Source organism: Siniperca chuatsi, linkage group LG3 (assembly GCF_020085105.1).
Source record: "Siniperca chuatsi isolate FFG_IHB_CAS linkage group LG3, ASM2008510v1, whole genome shotgun sequence".
Taxonomy (NCBI): Eukaryota; Metazoa; Chordata; class Actinopteri; order Centrarchiformes; family Sinipercidae; genus Siniperca; species Siniperca chuatsi.
The window spans coordinates 27,629,641-27,646,595 of record NC_058044.1 but is presented as its reverse complement, the minus strand read 5'-3'; the positions used below and the strand labels follow the sequence as shown (position 1 = coordinate 27,646,595).

Here is a 16,955-nt window from a genome sequence, read left to right as displayed (position 1 = left end):
GGGGTCTCTCTGGCTCTAATGTCAGTGGATAGAAGAAATGGGTTTTATGTAACAACAACACTTTGATTTTCAATTTCTGTAGAAGAGAGGATGTACAACAGCTCATTCACAATGGAAGCCTCTAGGGATGGTAGTTTAATTGGAAGTAACGTGATGAGGATGTCTTCAATCCACAGGGTTGTCAAGTGGAATTTAATGAGCTCATCAGAACTACAGTCCCATCTGATTCTCCTGAGTGCTGCTTTATGGAAGACCAAACCTGACTCTTTAATAAACAAATATATCTAAAAATAAATGTGAAGTGAATTTAATAAAAATGAATGAATGAATGAATGAATAAAATAAATAAATAAACTAACAAATCCATGCGTGTCATATTTGTCATGTCTAATATTCAGTTTATCTTTCATTGTCATCTCAGGTCTAATATTTAGTTTATCTTTCATTGTCATCTCAGGATTCATTTCCTTCAACAAGATTTTGCATGTTGGAAGAAAAATGTGTTAGGCCATCTCCAAACTTGACTCATTGAAGAATTAATGAACAAAAGCAAAGAATAAATAAAATATCATTGTCATCTCAAAATCAATTTCCTTCAACAAGATTTTAACACCCCCGTTAATATCCATGTTGAAAGAAAAATGAAACAGGCCATTGCCTCATTCACAAGGTTAAATCAATTAGGCCTAAAGGCTAGGCCTTTTACAATTTTAGTTAGATTTAGTCACTAAAATCACTCTAAACAGTACGTACATGAGTAAAGCTCTGAGTTGATAAAAATGTTGTTACAGAGATTTGAGTCACCTTTATTTATGATGTGTGCTCACAGCAATTAGCCTTGCAAGCAGCAACAAGTCCTTTGTAGACATTTTACGCCCTGGACTTTTCCTCTCAGGCTACATACAAGCTGTCCTAACCTTCTCATTGGTGGAAGAAGCCTAGGAGGAACAGATATGCCATTCCTCACCAACCTGTAATCACCCACACCTGCTCCCAATTACACTCCTGCTCCCCATTAGCTCCAATCACAGCTAGTACAAAAGCACACCACTCACCTCAGTCAGTGTCCGACCTCCTTTGAATCTAGGACTCTCTATCACTCAGTAGCTTACCTATTTCCTTTGTGGCCAGCGTTTCCCTTGTCTGCCTCCAGTGATCTCCCCGTCTGCCTCCAGTGCTCTCCCCGTCTGCCTCCAGTGATCTCTCTCTCTCCATACCCGCTATGTCCGGCTGTCATCTCAATAAAACCCCTTCTGTCTCCATCTCGGTGCTGTTCCATAACAGGAACACCTCCTGTATCTCCTTTATTATGGGGAAAAAAAACGTATATATAGTCTATATTTACAGTTGTTAATGTGCTATTAAATTAAATGCCATTTTATTTACGATTGGTGCCATAATGATACGGCAATTTACATTTATGTTATTTAAAGCACAATAACCTATTTCATAATACATTTTTTTAAGAACCCACAATTGTCCCCCTTATTTCTGAAACCAAACCTATACAACTCAAATTCTAAAGGAAAATACATTCTGCAAATTGAAAACATACAGGCTGAGGGAAAATTAAAACCAACAGTGACAATAAAATATAGAATAAATAATATGGCATGAAATCATTACACATATATATACATTTATTTTTATATTTCTCTAAACGTGTGGATTGATTTACTGATTTATTGGTCCATTTTATTTAATTGTGTTTTAGATATATGTATCATTTTATTTTGACATTTATTTATTTTAACATTTATTACAATGTTTTTGTTAGTTTAAAATGTATTTGTTTGTTAATTTCTTAGAATTTTGTATTTGTCATTTTATTTTAACATGCATTTATTAATTTGAATTTACATATTTTTCAGTTTATTTGACCATTTTGTTTTTTTTCTTTCATTTCTTTGTTAATAAGTCATGTTTGGTCCTCCATACTTTAGACTGTCAAGTCATTATCTTCCTTCCCACCAACTGCACTGTAATAGTTTCTTAGCAAGCTTAATGAGTTTAGTTCTGAGTTCAGAATTACAGGCAGACAAAATAAAATCACCAAGCAGATAATTCTCTGTTTATTGCTGTCAAAGTCACAGTTTTTTGCCACCAATTGAATATGTCATCAGTGCTAATTTTACTGTGATATTTGAATAATATAGTCAGCTTTAGCATATAAGTGAAGCTTTATTAATCATTACAATTGGCAGTAATTTGGATGCTGCCATTGTTACATGCAGGGATTGTGATGTATAAGTTTGGAAACAGCTTGCACACGTATGTTGAGTAGGAGTGGACTGACAATTTTAGTCTCATTGTCCAATTATGAGTAATGGTAACTCATAATTATAAGTTGGAGGGAAAAGGGGAAGGTGTCGGTCTATATGGAAGAACATTTTTCTCTTTCCTCTATGCTGTATGAGTCTGTGAAGCTACTTTCTATCTAGATCTGCACAAATGAACTATGCACAAATTAATTTGCACATATTTGCACCTCTTTCACGAACACACATATACAAACACACACACAAGCACATAAATACTTCAACCTGACAGTTGGTGTGCGTCATGCAGTGTTGATTCTCTTTCAGTGCCTCTATGAAAAGTCTCAGGCTGACTGTTGAGTGATGTAAGATTGATATGTAACTCCTCTTCTTTCTGCTCAGACAAATGAGTGGGTGTGTTGAGCTTTCAGGAAGATAGATGGGGTAGAGAGGGAAGAAGTGTGAATAATACAACGATGATTATGTTTTTAGTTGACATGGTTTACACCACAGTAGGGGATTTGAAATGTTAGTGGCAGGTATTTCAGCAATATGTCACAGGTGACAAGTTTTAGAAAGGCTACCTGTTTAGCTCCCAGTTACGTGTAAAAAGAGGGATGATAACATTTCTGCCTCTCACTTCGTCTGTCTCACCACCTATCCCTTGCTCCCAGCCTTTAACTCAAACTTTCTCCCTCCTTGTCTCCCTAACAAGCCCCCCTGTGTCTGCCTGTTTTCCTCTCTCATTTCAGACACTGTCTCTCTCTGTCTGCAGCCCAGGCCTTTTCCCTCTTTAGTTTACTGTGTCTGTATTACGTGCCCATCTGCGTCACGCATGAGGCATGCCTGAGGGTTAAAAATAAAAGATGAAAGGGGAACAGACGGATGCAAGGAAAGAGGAGAGGGGGACTGATGACTAGGGGTTAGGATATGGAGGGAAGAGGAGGGAGGACTGGCCTTAGAAGCGGCAGCTTGCACGATATAAGTAATAATCTATCCATTAATAGTTGTTTGTTTATGTATTTATTCTTCAGTCCATCACCTGTAAATGAAGTGCCACTGAGGCGTCACAGGGACTGAATGTTTTCTGTCTGGCCGTGTCAGTGGTTGACACAGATGCTATTGAAAGTGTCTGAATCCTGAGTGATGGGAGATAATGGGCAGTATCCACAATAACCAGAAAAATAGGATGGGAGGTGTGTATCCTGGAAAAGTGTGTGTGCTTGCTGCCATGTATTTCTATCTTCACGAGGGCCAAATGATTGAAAGTTAATTCTGAGTCATTTCTGAAATGTGTTAGTTAGAGTTATCTTTTTCCTTCTTTTACAACTTCTGCAACTTCTCGTGTGTATAACCAAATGCAACACCATGCGGGCCTTCTATGAGAGAATGTGAAAATCTGAAAAAGTGTGTTGTTATCCCAATTTGAACGATTACCATGTCTCGTTCATCTCATCCCTTCAAGACAGGACCACAAGATCAGATGGTAAAGCAGGACCCACTTTAAGACCCTTGTCATGTTGGTAATTTGTGCTTTAGAGATGCATATTCCAAAACAGAATTTCAGTTAAATCAACACAAACCAGTAGACACATGGTAAATCTGGATTTTTTGGGGCCCGTGTTGTTCTGGGGCTCTGGGGCAGTTTGTCCACTTCTCCCTGTTGGTAATCCAGCCTTGTGTATAAGCCGGTTTGTTTCAAGCAGACCCCGGCCTTCAGGCAAGCTTCCTTTGTTAAAGTACCAGCCACTAGCTTATGCTGTCTCACAACATGGACATGAATGCCTGTGTTTATATTTGGCAGCCCAGTTAATGTACAAGGTTGGTGTTTAGTTTTCAGGTGACAGTGCTGTCAAAGACAAAAGCAGGTACTTGCAAGTTGCTGCTGTGTCTCTACATGTGGAGGTGGCACTTCTAGCTGCACTCTTACTAGAGTGTAGTTGGTAGGTGTAGTGGTGTAACAAGTCCAAAATGAAGGGCTATATCATCCAGTACTTACGTTCTGTGTGTTTATAATATGTTAACGTAAATAAATAAAAATGTATACTTGATGGATGGCACGTGTATTTTATGTGGGAAAACTGTTGAAATTGCTGCAAAGTATGTGTTGAGCAGTATTGGGCAGTAACGCATTACTTAGTGACACGTTACTTTTTTAGCCCTGCGACGAGTTGGCCACTGTCCAGGGTGTACCCTGCCTAAGGCCCAAAGTCACTGGGATAGGCTCCAGTCACCCGCGACCCCTAACGGGACCAAGCGGTAGAAAATGGATGGATGGACGTTACTTTTTCAGTAGCAAGTACTGTAAGGGTTCACAGTTGATGTAATTTAGTAATTTCATTAGAGTTACACATCACAGTAACACTCTTTGACATGTGGGGGTCGGCTTGCTCGCTGTCTTAGTGGGATTTTGATGGAGGGTTGATAACAGTTTGGTTTCTGTGTGTTCAGTGGAGTGGCTAATTTACATGTTGTGTGTTCTTGACTGGCTTACTAATGTTAGCGACTGACATGCCTACATTCCTACATCATCTGGTTTTGTTCAGAATTGGAGGTTGAGTTAATTAAATAGGTTTCCATCCAAATTTAGTCTTTTCGGTAGAGCAGAAGCTTCAGTGGATGTTTCAATTAATTTGTTGTTCAATGTTAATGTGAGGTTTTTGTATTTAGTTTTTAGGATGTTTTCTCCAAAGTTAAAAGTGGTGTCCCACACTGTTCAGTGCTAAGCCTCTGCTTTTTTTAGCATCTTTTCCGCTCCCTCTGTAGCTAAAAACGGCTCATTCTAAGGTAATGAAAACACAACGATTCTTATTTTCAGGTGATTATAAACTAATGAAAACATACTTAAAAATATTATATTCCGTTTCTGCCAAAAGCTCCTCCTAAATGTTACACACTGGACCTTAACCTTTAAAATCGGTAAATCAAGTCACGTCACTGACGGAAGTTTTTCCATTTTCATAGGCCCGTCAGATCTTATATTCATATATACTCTAGTGCTGTTTCTACTGGTTACCTTTGTTTTGTCTTTTGGTTCAAAGCATGTCATGGCTCCATTAACCCACTGACACATTCATTCATTCATTCATCGACACTCTGTCATTCTGCTCCAAAGTGGCTGTTAGGAGGCCGATATTAAACCAGGATCACTTTCTTTCCTCCTTACTGTAATGCTTCCTAACTGTGATCTTTTCTTCCATGAGCAGCTGGTGCATAATTGATTTGGCAATATTATTACAGAACAGTCATTTTAAAAGCTCAGTTTAATTAAATGTAATTGAATGAGACAGAACGAAAAAGACAGAGCACCCTAAAGTAGGAGAGGGAACAAGACAAAAAACAAGACCTTACACCTGGAGCAAAGTGTTAATAAGAAAGTGTATGTGCAGACGTACGACACATACGCACACACAACAGGCACAGATAACATTTGGAGGAGATGATGACGCAAAGCAAGTCGGTGTGAAAAGTTGGAAAAAATAATAAATCTGTGAACTTGAGTTGATCTCATTACAGTGTGCTTTGGCATGGCTCTAATCATGCCAGTAAAGCTTGAGAGAACCGAATCAAACTGACCTGAGAGACAGATGGAGACAGAGAGGATGGTGAAGCAAATCAAACACTGTCACAGATCAGACGAAAGAACAACAAAATTGCTACTTGAGTTGACATAGAAAATATGACCTGGCTGATTATCGGCCCTCTGTGCAAGATCCTGATCAGACACAGGATTAATGATCACTTTCTCCCTGTAGATTAAGCACAATTTAAAACGACAAGGCTACTGAGAGGGGAGTGTGTATGTGGTCACTGCATGATAAGAAAAGCACTGTATCCTCTGCTTTGAAAAATATTTCTCGCTGTGGGAAATGTTCCAAGATGGCTGAAGATGCCTGAGGCCAGAATAGTTTGTGCGCCTCATGGCTGAAGGACCAACTGCTGTGACTGCCATAACATACAATGCCCTTTGACAAAGCCAGGGTTTCTGTGTAACTTGGCCTATTTCAACATATTTTATATATGTTTTTTTATATATGTATAATACAAACAAAGTTACTTATTGCCCTGAACTGGAAAAAGCCTAATTAGCCTTACATTGGTGTATGGCTTAAAAATATGAAACATTGTCTGAACTTAAAGTATATGGAGAAATCTATGTGGTCTACTTTACAGGACTGGTTTGCTTTTATTCATTTGTGTTCATTTATTTATTGTTCATTTATTTTTCATTTTTTTGTTGTAATTTGGGTATATTTCTTTCTTGTTTTTGTTTTTCTAGATGTTAATATCTTAACTTTGTTTTCCTTTAGAATGTAATACCAATTCCAATACTGTATTTGTAACTGCATATATATATATATATATATATATATATATATATATATATATATATATATATATATATATATATATATATATATATATGTGTGTAGATATATGATTATATTTCAAGATATGTGATGGAGGACAGCATAAAGCTTTGCAGACTCTGTACAGATTACCCTGAATTGGTATCGTCCCCAATAGATTTTAGTTTCGAGCTGAATTGTTATCTGAGGTGCAGTTTGAGGTCAGTCACTGCGCATGTTCTCTAAATGACCGCAGTCCAATTTCCCACATGGCTGCTGTCAAAAGATCCGTTATAAACTGTAGTGAGCTTGTTTTAATATTATTGGAGTAGTATTTTACATTACAGTATTTTACTGTAGTCTTGACTGAGACTGCTGTGATATAGTTAAAACAGAACAGACAGACCATACTGTCTGCATCTTCCAGCCATCTGCGGCGCCATATTTTTCTTTTTTTCCTCCCTACTTTCTGTTCATAGTAGAATTGCACAAAGTAATGCTGCCTTTCTCTCTTTTTGTCAACATTATTTGAATAAACGTTATTGGAATTGTAACTGGAACAACTGACTGGGGGTTCCGTGCTTATGTTCAGTGTGAGCAGCCATGTCGTGGCCGAAATGCATTGTGTGTATCCTTCAGGCTTGACAGACGTGCATTTCCTCCCTCACAGCATTTGCAAGCCCATTTAAAAAAAAAAAAATTCTTAAATTGTGCCTTGTTTTTATCCATGTTTGCTAGAGTCTTTTAGTCCTTCCTTTCCTTCGCTTTGCATGTTACTGCCACCATCTGTCAGTAGAGTACCGTGAAACTGGTGGCAGAAATGTGTGTTGAGTCGACTGCGTGTTCACGTGTGTGCATACAAACAAAACTGGAGCTCATAAAAACATCACTCCATAGTGCTACTAGTGGTGAAAAACGTCCACAGAGTACCTTTGATAATAAAAACTTTACATATTGTGTTGAGTTAGGGATCGAAGGTAGGAAAAACTCAGCAGAGCAGACATGACCTTGAATATCATGATTCTTTCTTAGCATTTAACTTTAATGGACAGTGACTGTAGAGGTACAGGGGAGAGATAGAAAGACAGATGTGACATGTAACAAAGGTCCCTGGCTGCAGTCAAACCAAGGACCTTGTGAGATGGTTATTGCGACAGTTTTGTAGCAACAGGCAAACCATCAGCACTGCAACAGACCCACCTAAGCACTCACATTGGGGAATGCACCAATTGTGCACTACGTAACTATTTTGACAATAATGTGAGTGTGGCAACGATAAAACAATGTAGAACACAGGAACGCCAATAACAATGCAGAAAAACAAGTAAATGAAGACGTGTGTCCGTAAGTCCTTTGCCCCAGTGAATGCTGGGAGGCTTTCCTACATGCCTATGTACTGTATATGGGCTTATCATTTGTTCAATGAAATGCCAGAAGAGGGTTGTTACACTGAAACATGGCAATTTTAGTACATTTGCCAGTACTGCCAGAGAGAGAGAGAGAGAGAGAGAGGGGAGCAAATGCTTTTTGGTAATTGGGAGAGCAGTGAGTGGACAGAGTAGCTCTGAAGAGAAGTGTGAGTGAGGGAGTGAGGGAGGGAGGGTTGGAGGAGGAGGAGGGAGTGTGGACAATGTTGATCTGAACACATGCAAACACATATGGCTGAGTGTTATACAATTGTTCTGCTGGTGATGAAAGAGGAGGAGAGGAAGTTGTATTGACCAAAGAAAGCAGTGTGAGTGTGTTTACAGAAGAAAGGATCATTTTATAAAATCACTTTGCACTCTGCATTTCTCCCAGTACAAAGGATGATATTTCTGAGCACAAATTGGGACTGAGACCAGCATTTATTAGGTTCATGATAGTGACTGTACGCTTCTGTACTGTACTTCTGGACATGTATAGCCTATACTTATAAAACAGTTTGTGTTACATATGATGATGACATCATCAGGGTTATTTTCTCAGACTTTAGAAAGCTCCCTTCAGAGCCACAGAAGATATTGACATTGATATTGAGCACATACACGATGCACAAAAAGTGAGAAGAACAGGGGTCCACAGATCATTTTAATGCTGCACAGTACTCAGAGGAAATGTTTAGAAAATACAAAATACAAAAGTACCTAATGATAAAATGTATTTTAATTTGCTTATGTTGATAAAGTTTATCTTCTAGAATAAAGGGAAATCATTGTTAAACTCATTTTAAACTTTAAAGTGCATAATAATATAATATAATGATGTTAACACCAAAGTGATGACGTCCTCTCTGAATGGCTGTCTAGCATTTTAGAAACTTAATAACTTGTTGCCTTTTAAGAAGGAACTAATTACTTGTCACTCCAGTAACCATTGTGCTGCAGACTGTGTGCCAGTGCCTGGAAAGAAAGCAGCAGTATATGGTTGAGCGGAAGTGGTGACGCTGAGGGACAGAACAAATGAAAGACACTGGCAAAAAAAGGCAGGGAGCATTGGAAGACAAAGAGAAAAGCGATGTAGGAGAGGGGAGGTGAGCAAGACGCTGAAGAATAGCTCGAGCGTCTTTGTCTCTGACAATTGGACAAACGCTGAAAGATGTTGTTGCCTCTGTGAATGCGTGCGGACTGTACCAATGAGCAATGTGTTAGATAGTTTCCTACAAAACAATAAGACAAGTTGAGTCACCTTCCCGAAGTACATGTCCTGGTTTTCTTTGTCTCACGGTTTATGTGCGTGACACTACGCTATCTTGTGCTGTTTACTTCTCAGAGTGGGTCTGTCTGCGTCTTCAAGTCTCGGTGTCTGCATCTGTCTTTTACTTCATGAACATCACGTTGTCTGTTGTAACCATCAGGGGGCGTGCATGCTCACCCTCCTGTCTTTCTTTTACCTCCTCATTAGTGTCGCCCGTTAGGACACAAATATACCGAGTGTACAAGTTGTGCATCCAAACAGTCTTTTGTGTTCACTAATGAGATTAACCATGTGAGTGTACACTCCAGGATGTTAATAAAGAGAAGCAAATGAAGGCTGTGAATTGGGCAAAAGGAGGCTGCAGTTCAACAACAGGAGAATATTACCTATATTTATCTTCATCACAGGCTTAGAGAACAGAAGGATGTATGTTTTTACTTTGGCAACAGACACACCTCTACTACACTATCCCATCACCCCTACTAACATCCACTCCGACCTTCTATCAGTGTGACGGTGTTGACGTCATGCAGGACAGAATTGTGCAGCCGCACTGTAGCAATGAATCCAGGAGGCTAATTTGGATCAGCTTGATTGAAAGAGCAATCAGTCTATTTCAGTGCGCCTCACACTATACAGAGCAAGATGACAACACGCTGCGTTTGCAGGTGCAGTGAGGCACTCCTCAGCTGGTAACCAACAGCGACGCGAAGCCGAGCAGAGAGTGAATAAAGCGAGGTACAGCAGGATGCAGATAGAGGGACAGATAAAGACAAGACATGCAGATGGACAGAGAGACGGGCTGGCAGATGTGCCGGAGTGGGTGCGGGCCGGGGAAGCCTCAGTTTGTTTCTGTGTGGGGATTACACAAACACGACGTAGCGATCATCACACTCATTGAGGAGACAGTGCCTACACAGTACCGCAAACCTGCTGTGTGGGTGACTGGCACAACACTGATTGACTGACACTCCGTGGTGGCATTTAGACAAAGTTGTGCCTCAGCAGGCAGGCATGCAAACACACATGTACAGACATACACTGACACACACACTTGCACAGCTGGTACTGTGGGTGTGTGTGAAGGGGAGGCCTGTGAGGTGATGGTCCCAGATGGCCAGTGGGCACTAAAGCTCGTCCACAAGTCCAGATAAGGACAAAGCAGGAGGTGTGAGGGAACAACAACACACACACACACACACACACACACACGCCGCGTAATGGATCCCCTCAATTACTCATTTGTTTATCATTGCCTTGGGCTCAATTGGCTTTGTGCAGAATGAAGCTTGTGTACACACACTGGGTGTGTGTGTGTGTACTGTACTGTATATGCGTTGATGTGTGTGCATGTGTGCGGCCATGCATACGCCCTTACGTGTGACTGTTTCTTCCCTCATACACTCATCTGTTGAGCCGCCTGTGTGTTTCTATGAATGGGTGCGCTTCTGTTGTCTACCTCCGCATGGCTCTTGATCTGAGCAACAATCTACATTTATTATCAGTGTCAGACATACAAGAAAAGCTGGAATTATTCTCCAAGGTCGACTCTGAAGTATTGCTTGTATAATGTCACACTAAGAAAATGCTCTTAAGAAATGATGCTATAAGGGTTCATATATTTATACAGCTCTTTATTGCTCCTCCTATATGTCTTCACGCAGGCATTTCTTAAAGGACTTTACAGAGACAGAGTCTACTAGATCAAACTAATCAATGATCAATTAAAGCAAAATTGAGTCGTACATTAAGCAAAAGGCAACAGGAAAGCAAACAAGTACAAAAAAGCCTTTTGGAGAGAGCTTAAAAGCTGAAGACATCTTGAATGCCTTGCACAAGATGCTTGAATGAATTAGTCTCTTACTCTCAAAGCTTATGCTATACTTTCCCATCCTATTCAGTAAACTGTAGCTGAGGTTCCTCGTGGTATGTTGGTCTTTTGCATTGCTAAATTAATCTCTGGTTGCAGTTTCTTATGATGTTTCAGAGTTGCACAAAATGAGTGTTTTTTATGTAGAGAAATATTGACTACTGGTCTTTCCTCCACTACTACTAGCAGATACTTTTATTTTCTACATGGTCACTGGATGATAGAACAATACACTGATATTCACAGTGGCCAGAAAGATAGAAACACCTCATGCAGAATAGCCCTGCAAATAATACAAACTTAGTTTAGTTTACATCGAAGTTTTAGAAACACATTTTTCAGTGTCAACGTAATTAAAAGTTTCATAAAGGTAGTTAACATTGCATTCCATTGTTGTGTTGGACTGCATTGCAATGTACAGGGGTTTCTATTTTTTTGGTCACTCAGTCTATTAAAGTACACTGCATCTTTAAATTACATTAGATTTGATCAATGAAAAGGCAAATGGCAGTTTTATTTATCACACTGTATCATTGTCACAATCAATGCTATCTTGCTATCTTACAGCTGGTGGTCAAACACAAGCAGTGACAGCTTGAGGCACAGACGCACAGCAAAACAGACTTGAAGTGGCATGCATATTAAAGCATCTGTTGTGTTTTGCTGTCTTTCTGGCTTCATTAGTAGCCCGTTCCCCCCAATTTATGAACCTAATTAACACGAATATTTAAGAATAATATCAAGAATATTTGAACTAGTGCAATAAAAACAGGGAAATAAGCCATATGAACTGAGAGGAATTACATTTGACAAGTCCCATTCACATCTAAATAACTCTAATTTTGTTTAAAGGAATCCAAATGTTCTTAAATAGTAATAACGCAAACTTCTATCTGACCACGCTTGTCTTGTTTAGCCAATTAATGCTATTTCATATCTCCATCATCAGAAGAATTATGTCAGAAGCTATAATTAATATACAAACAGTATGACTGGAGCATGTCGTAGTTAACCTCCACAACAAATACTACTCAATCACGGTTGTTTTGAGTGACTCTCTTCTGGCACCGAATTCTCTCTTGTGGTTGAATCATAATTCGGGGGCATCCTCCTTTCCTAATGCAGAGCCATCCAAGCCCTTTTCTGTCTCTTTCTGTCTGGCTGCAGCGCGCCGGAAACAGACCATAACGGTCTCTTAGAGAGCCAGCCAGGAAACGAGCTGTGCGCTCTTCTCCTACCCGTTCTCCGCTCCTCCACAGAGCCCAGTCATCATTACCGTGCCTTGCCCCCCCCCCCGTTTCTACTTTCACTCTCTCGCTCTCCCTCCCTCTTGTTCCTATGTGCGTCGAGAAAGTCTCCTCCTCTCACAGAGTCTGAGCGCACGTCTCCAACCAGTCTTTACGCGCGTACAAACTCTCCAAGAGAATCCCCAATGGTCGGCCCCTCCCCTTTCCGTTTTTTGCCGCCCTCACTCATTCATGACCCCGGATCGGTGACGTAGGAGATTCCACGGTGCCCACTGCCGTAGGCAATAACTGGATGCTTGAGTATATATGGGACACTGGTAGCCATCAACCGGTACACTCTCAGTCGCTCCGACTCGGGAACCAGGGCATCAGCGGAGATAGCAGGCTTAACTTCGCCCTCTTAGGCTAACTCGCTTTGGGCTTTGGTTCAGGATGGAAACCTCTTCGATTTTTCGGAGCCGACGATGCTCCATCATGCGCAACTGCAAAAGTAAGTTTCTCTCTGTCTTCTTTGGTTTTGGATACCACATGGACACTACAATCATAGAGCTAACGCTGCTTTTCATTACTTCTGCAACAATTTCTAAGTAAATTTCAGAGTTTTTAATCTAACAACGCTTGTGGTACTTTGATATATTAAATGTAGCATCCAAAATGGATACATGATTTGATGGATGATACAGATCGAAAGGAAACTAGGAAGTTCTGGCAGAAAAATATAGTATATATTCTGACTTATAGTCAAATTGCAGGATGTGAAGTGGAATATATAAGAACGTTTTATTAACTCCAAGAAATAGCTGCTACTCTATGTTTTGACTTCATCCCTTTCTGAGCATGCTGTGCGTAATGGTCTGGACAAGTGTAGTGCTGAGGCTTACATTTCATTTATTGGAGAAACATAAAGCTGTAAGGTGTTCATCCTGTTATTCTAGATGTAATTCCAGCCAAAATACCAGTGCATACATGCAATAATAGCAAAATAAATATACAATTTTAACATGCAACACAAAAGAAGCGCAAATATTCCCTCGTTTGGAGTCAGTGTGTTGATGTAATGTACAGCGACAGATGATTTCAGCACCCTGGACAGCTCCCGCTCACCTCCCTCTCTCCCTGCTCTCCTCCAGGCGGTCTCTCCCTCTGGCTGGTGGTGTGGCTGGTCCTCGGCAAGCCAAGTCCGGCATCGGCGTGCCCGCACCTGTGCGTGTGCTACCCGACGCCCATGACTGTGAGCTGCCAGGCGCAGAACTTCACCGCCGTCCCGGTCGGAGTGCCCTATGAGTCGCAGCGCGTGTTCCTTCAGAACAACCGCATCACGCAGCTTAGAGTTGGCTCTTTTGGCTTCGGGACTCAGGTAAGAAGGAGTGGGGAAAAGGGCGTTTGCAGGAAGGGAAGGAGAAATATGAAGCTTAGAAAAGTTCTATTTCATCATGTTTTAAAAAAAACATTTAAAGTTAAGTAATGTCGACGTTCAATTCACGTTTTTTCTTACATCAGGTTCTGTGGCTGTTCTCCAACAACATCACGTGGATTGAGGCAGGGGCCTTCAGTGAGCTGAGGGACTTGGAGGAGTTGGACCTGGGGGACAACCCCAATCTCCACAGGCTGGAGGGGGGAGCCTTCCGCGGCCTAGAGAAGCTCCAGAGCCTCCACATGCACCGCTGCCGGCTCACTGCCCTGCCCCATGACATTTTCCACAAGCTTTACAGCCTGCAGTTCCTCTACCTGCAGGTAGGGGCGATGGAGAGACATACAAATGCATGCAGATAACTCTGACACACAGATACACACACACACACACACACACACACACACACACACACACACACACACGCACACATGCAGCCACCCACACATGTACATTCACAGCATCACAAATGTCCAGTTACAAATGTTACAAATCCCAGTGTGTCTGTTCTTTTCATGCTAAACCCCTTTCCTTCTTTTCTTTTCTTCCTCAGGAGAATAATCTCCACTTCCTGCAGGACGACATCTTTTCTGACCTCATCAACCTGAGCCAGCTTTTCCTGCATGGCAACCGTATCCGCACCCTCTCAGAGAACGTGTTCCGCGGCCTGGTCAACCTCGACCGCCTTCTCCTCCACGACAACCGCATCAGGCAGGTGAACCGCCGCGCCTTTCGCGACCTCGGCCGCCTGACCATGCTCTTCCTCTTCAACAACTCCCTGGCTGAGCTGCCCAGTCAGACCCTGAGGGACACGCAGGGCATTGAGTTCCTCCGCCTCAACGCCAACCCCTGGTCCTGCGGCTGCGAGGCCCGCGCCCTGTGGGAGTGGTTCCGCGAGGCCCGTGTGTCTTCATCTGAGGTGATCTGTGCCTCCCCTTCAACCCGCCGTGGCCAGGACCTCCGCTTCCTTCGTGAGATGGACTTCGCCCTCTGCCCCCTGCCCGACCCAGGCTCCATCGCCGGCTCCACCACCACCACCTTCAGCACCAAAACCCGCTGGTGGTTCCACAAGAACAAGCCCCAGTCGTCTACGAAAGGCGTCTTTGAGAAATCCTCAGAGACTGTCAAGGCTGGTTTGCACGGGAAAGGCCCATCCACAACCACGTCTGTAGTCAAGTACGAGTTGGGGGAGGAAGAGCTGGCGCTGCCCAAACTCGACCCAGAAGAGTACTGGGCAAACTACGGCAACGAGGACTCAGGTGTCACCCTGCGATGCTTCGAGCTCGAATGTCCACCTGAGTTTGACCTGCCTCCATCTTCCTCCTCTCCCTCATCCTCCTCTCCCTCTTACCTCTCACTACTAGCCCTTTCTGTTTTCAGCCTCTGCCTCAGCCTCCACCTGCTATTCGGCTGAATCTGACTCTTAGTACCATGCCCCTTCCCCTTCCAGCCTGTTTTAAAGGCTGTGAGGATCCCTGTTAGACTCTCTACACCCCCTTTGCCCGCTTTGCTGTAAGCCAATCCTCAAGGCACAGCGAGGGAGATAGGGGGACGGTTAGATTCTGAATCTACCACCTACAGGGCTTAACACTTTTCAGGGCTGCTAAGAGTTGTTCAGCTAAGGTCATATATATCTACAATACTCTACAGGTATGGCTTTCTGTGTCTCACCTGTATGATGTCATGTTATGATTCCCTGCAATCAGGGCTACGAGGGCTGGGTCCATCACTAATATCAGCGCGATTTGCTAGCAGTTGTGAATGATGTTAATTTTGTCACTTCAGCTTCGTTAGAACTACTAGAGCTATTAGTGCATCCAATTAACTGGCTGCTACAAATACTACAATTACTGTTAGAATCGGTACACAGTAATGACAATACTGTAACCACTTAAAGTGTCATGTAAATAGGTATGTATTTTTGTGAGTGTTCAAATTGATCCAGCAAATGCTTTCATTTTGATCTGAGAAATACTTCTACAGGACAGAGCACGATGCACAGTGAGGCTGAGAGTTTACTAAGAGAGAGAGAAGAGAGGAAAATATACTGTGAAGCTGGGAGGGAGGGAAAAGAAAGAGAGAGGAATGCAGGCATGTCAACGACGAAGGAAGGGTTACAAGGACAGTGACAGGGAGAGGAGAGGAGGGGATTTTTTTTAAAGAAACAGGATTAGAAAAAGGAAGAGGAAAAAGGAGGGAGGAGGGGGTCAGTGTTCATGCAGCAATAAGAAAAGAAGCAGCGAGAATACAGCGCGGACGCTCTGAAGGACAGTGCTGGCGGTAGAAGCAGCAAATTGCAGGAGAAAAGTAATAAATCCACTCATTGGTAGTTGTTCCATCCATCCAACTCATACCATCCACCATTTTCTGTAAATATGGTGTTGTTTGCGACAACCACAAGGAAATAATGCTTCCTGTCAGGAAGCCAGAGATTTTAGTTTTTGGATGTCTTTCTGTGACATATTGATATAATGTGTAAAGATTGTTGACTTGGATGCAGATGAAGATCTTGATAAAAAGATACACCGAATATTTCCTGAATCATGCTGTCTCATGCTTTTCTTTGGGCATCATTTGCAGAATTTAATTTTAAAAAAGGGATTTTGTGTTGAACGCAAAAGCACATACAACAGACAAAACATCTAAAAACAAAAACAAAGGTTCAACTAAAAGTAGCGGATTGCCGCTGTGTGACTAAACTGTGACTAAATCTGACTATAGTGGACTAAAACGACTGACCACATGGACCTAGATGTTACAGCAAGAGGCCGCTCAGAATGGCTCTGGCTGTGATGGGCATCTGTCTGTGTGTGTGTGTGTGGATAAATGAGGATGAATGGATTCACAAGCTGGCACCACTGCAAAAGGCAAATGCGTCACTAGGTTTGTCACTCCACTGACTCATCGGTGGACGATGCCAGATGGACAGACGAGGTGCAAATTGGCTGATTTGTAAATACACCAAGAGAGCAATGAGAGAGTCTGGTGACTGTCAGAGCTGGAGATAAATTAAGACTGACACACTGACATGCAGACAGACTGATGGAGACGATGTGAAGTGCTAGAAGAGTGGGCTTAAAAGTCAAACTTACAGGGAATTGTTAATGCTGAGGCGGCAAAAGTAAGGAGAAGAAATGTTCTGAG

At 41.9% G+C, this 16,955-nt stretch overlaps 1 protein-coding gene across 1 annotated transcript; it reads left to right on the top strand.

Moving 5' to 3' along the window:
* Nucleotides 1-12,676: 12,676 nt before the first annotated feature.
* On the top strand, nt 12,677-16,352 carry rtn4rl2a (reticulon 4 receptor-like 2 a). The gene is made up of 4 exons (XM_044190923.1): nt 12,677-12,890; nt 13,531-13,757; nt 13,901-14,134; nt 14,365-16,352. The coding sequence occupies exons 1-4, from the start codon at nt 12,833-12,835 to the stop codon at nt 15,223-15,225; spliced, it is 1,380 nt and encodes a 459-aa protein (XP_044046858.1). The 5' UTR covers nt 12,677-12,832; the 3' UTR covers nt 15,226-16,352.
* The last annotated feature ends 603 nt before the right edge of the window (nt 16,353-16,955 follow it).

Excerpts from the sequence above, each read along its gene's own strand:
- rtn4rl2a (XM_044190923.1), top strand. The coding sequence starts at position 12,833 with ATGGAAACCTCTTCGATTTTTCGGAGCCGACGATGCTCCATCATGCGC. Across the intron at positions 12,891-13,530 it reads CATCATGCGCAACTGCAAAA|GCGGTCTCTCCCTCTGGCTG; the intron begins GTAAGTTTCTCT and ends GCTCTCCTCCAG. Across the intron at positions 13,758-13,900 it reads CTTTTGGCTTCGGGACTCAG|GTTCTGTGGCTGTTCTCCAA; the intron begins GTAAGAAGGAGT and ends TTCTTACATCAG.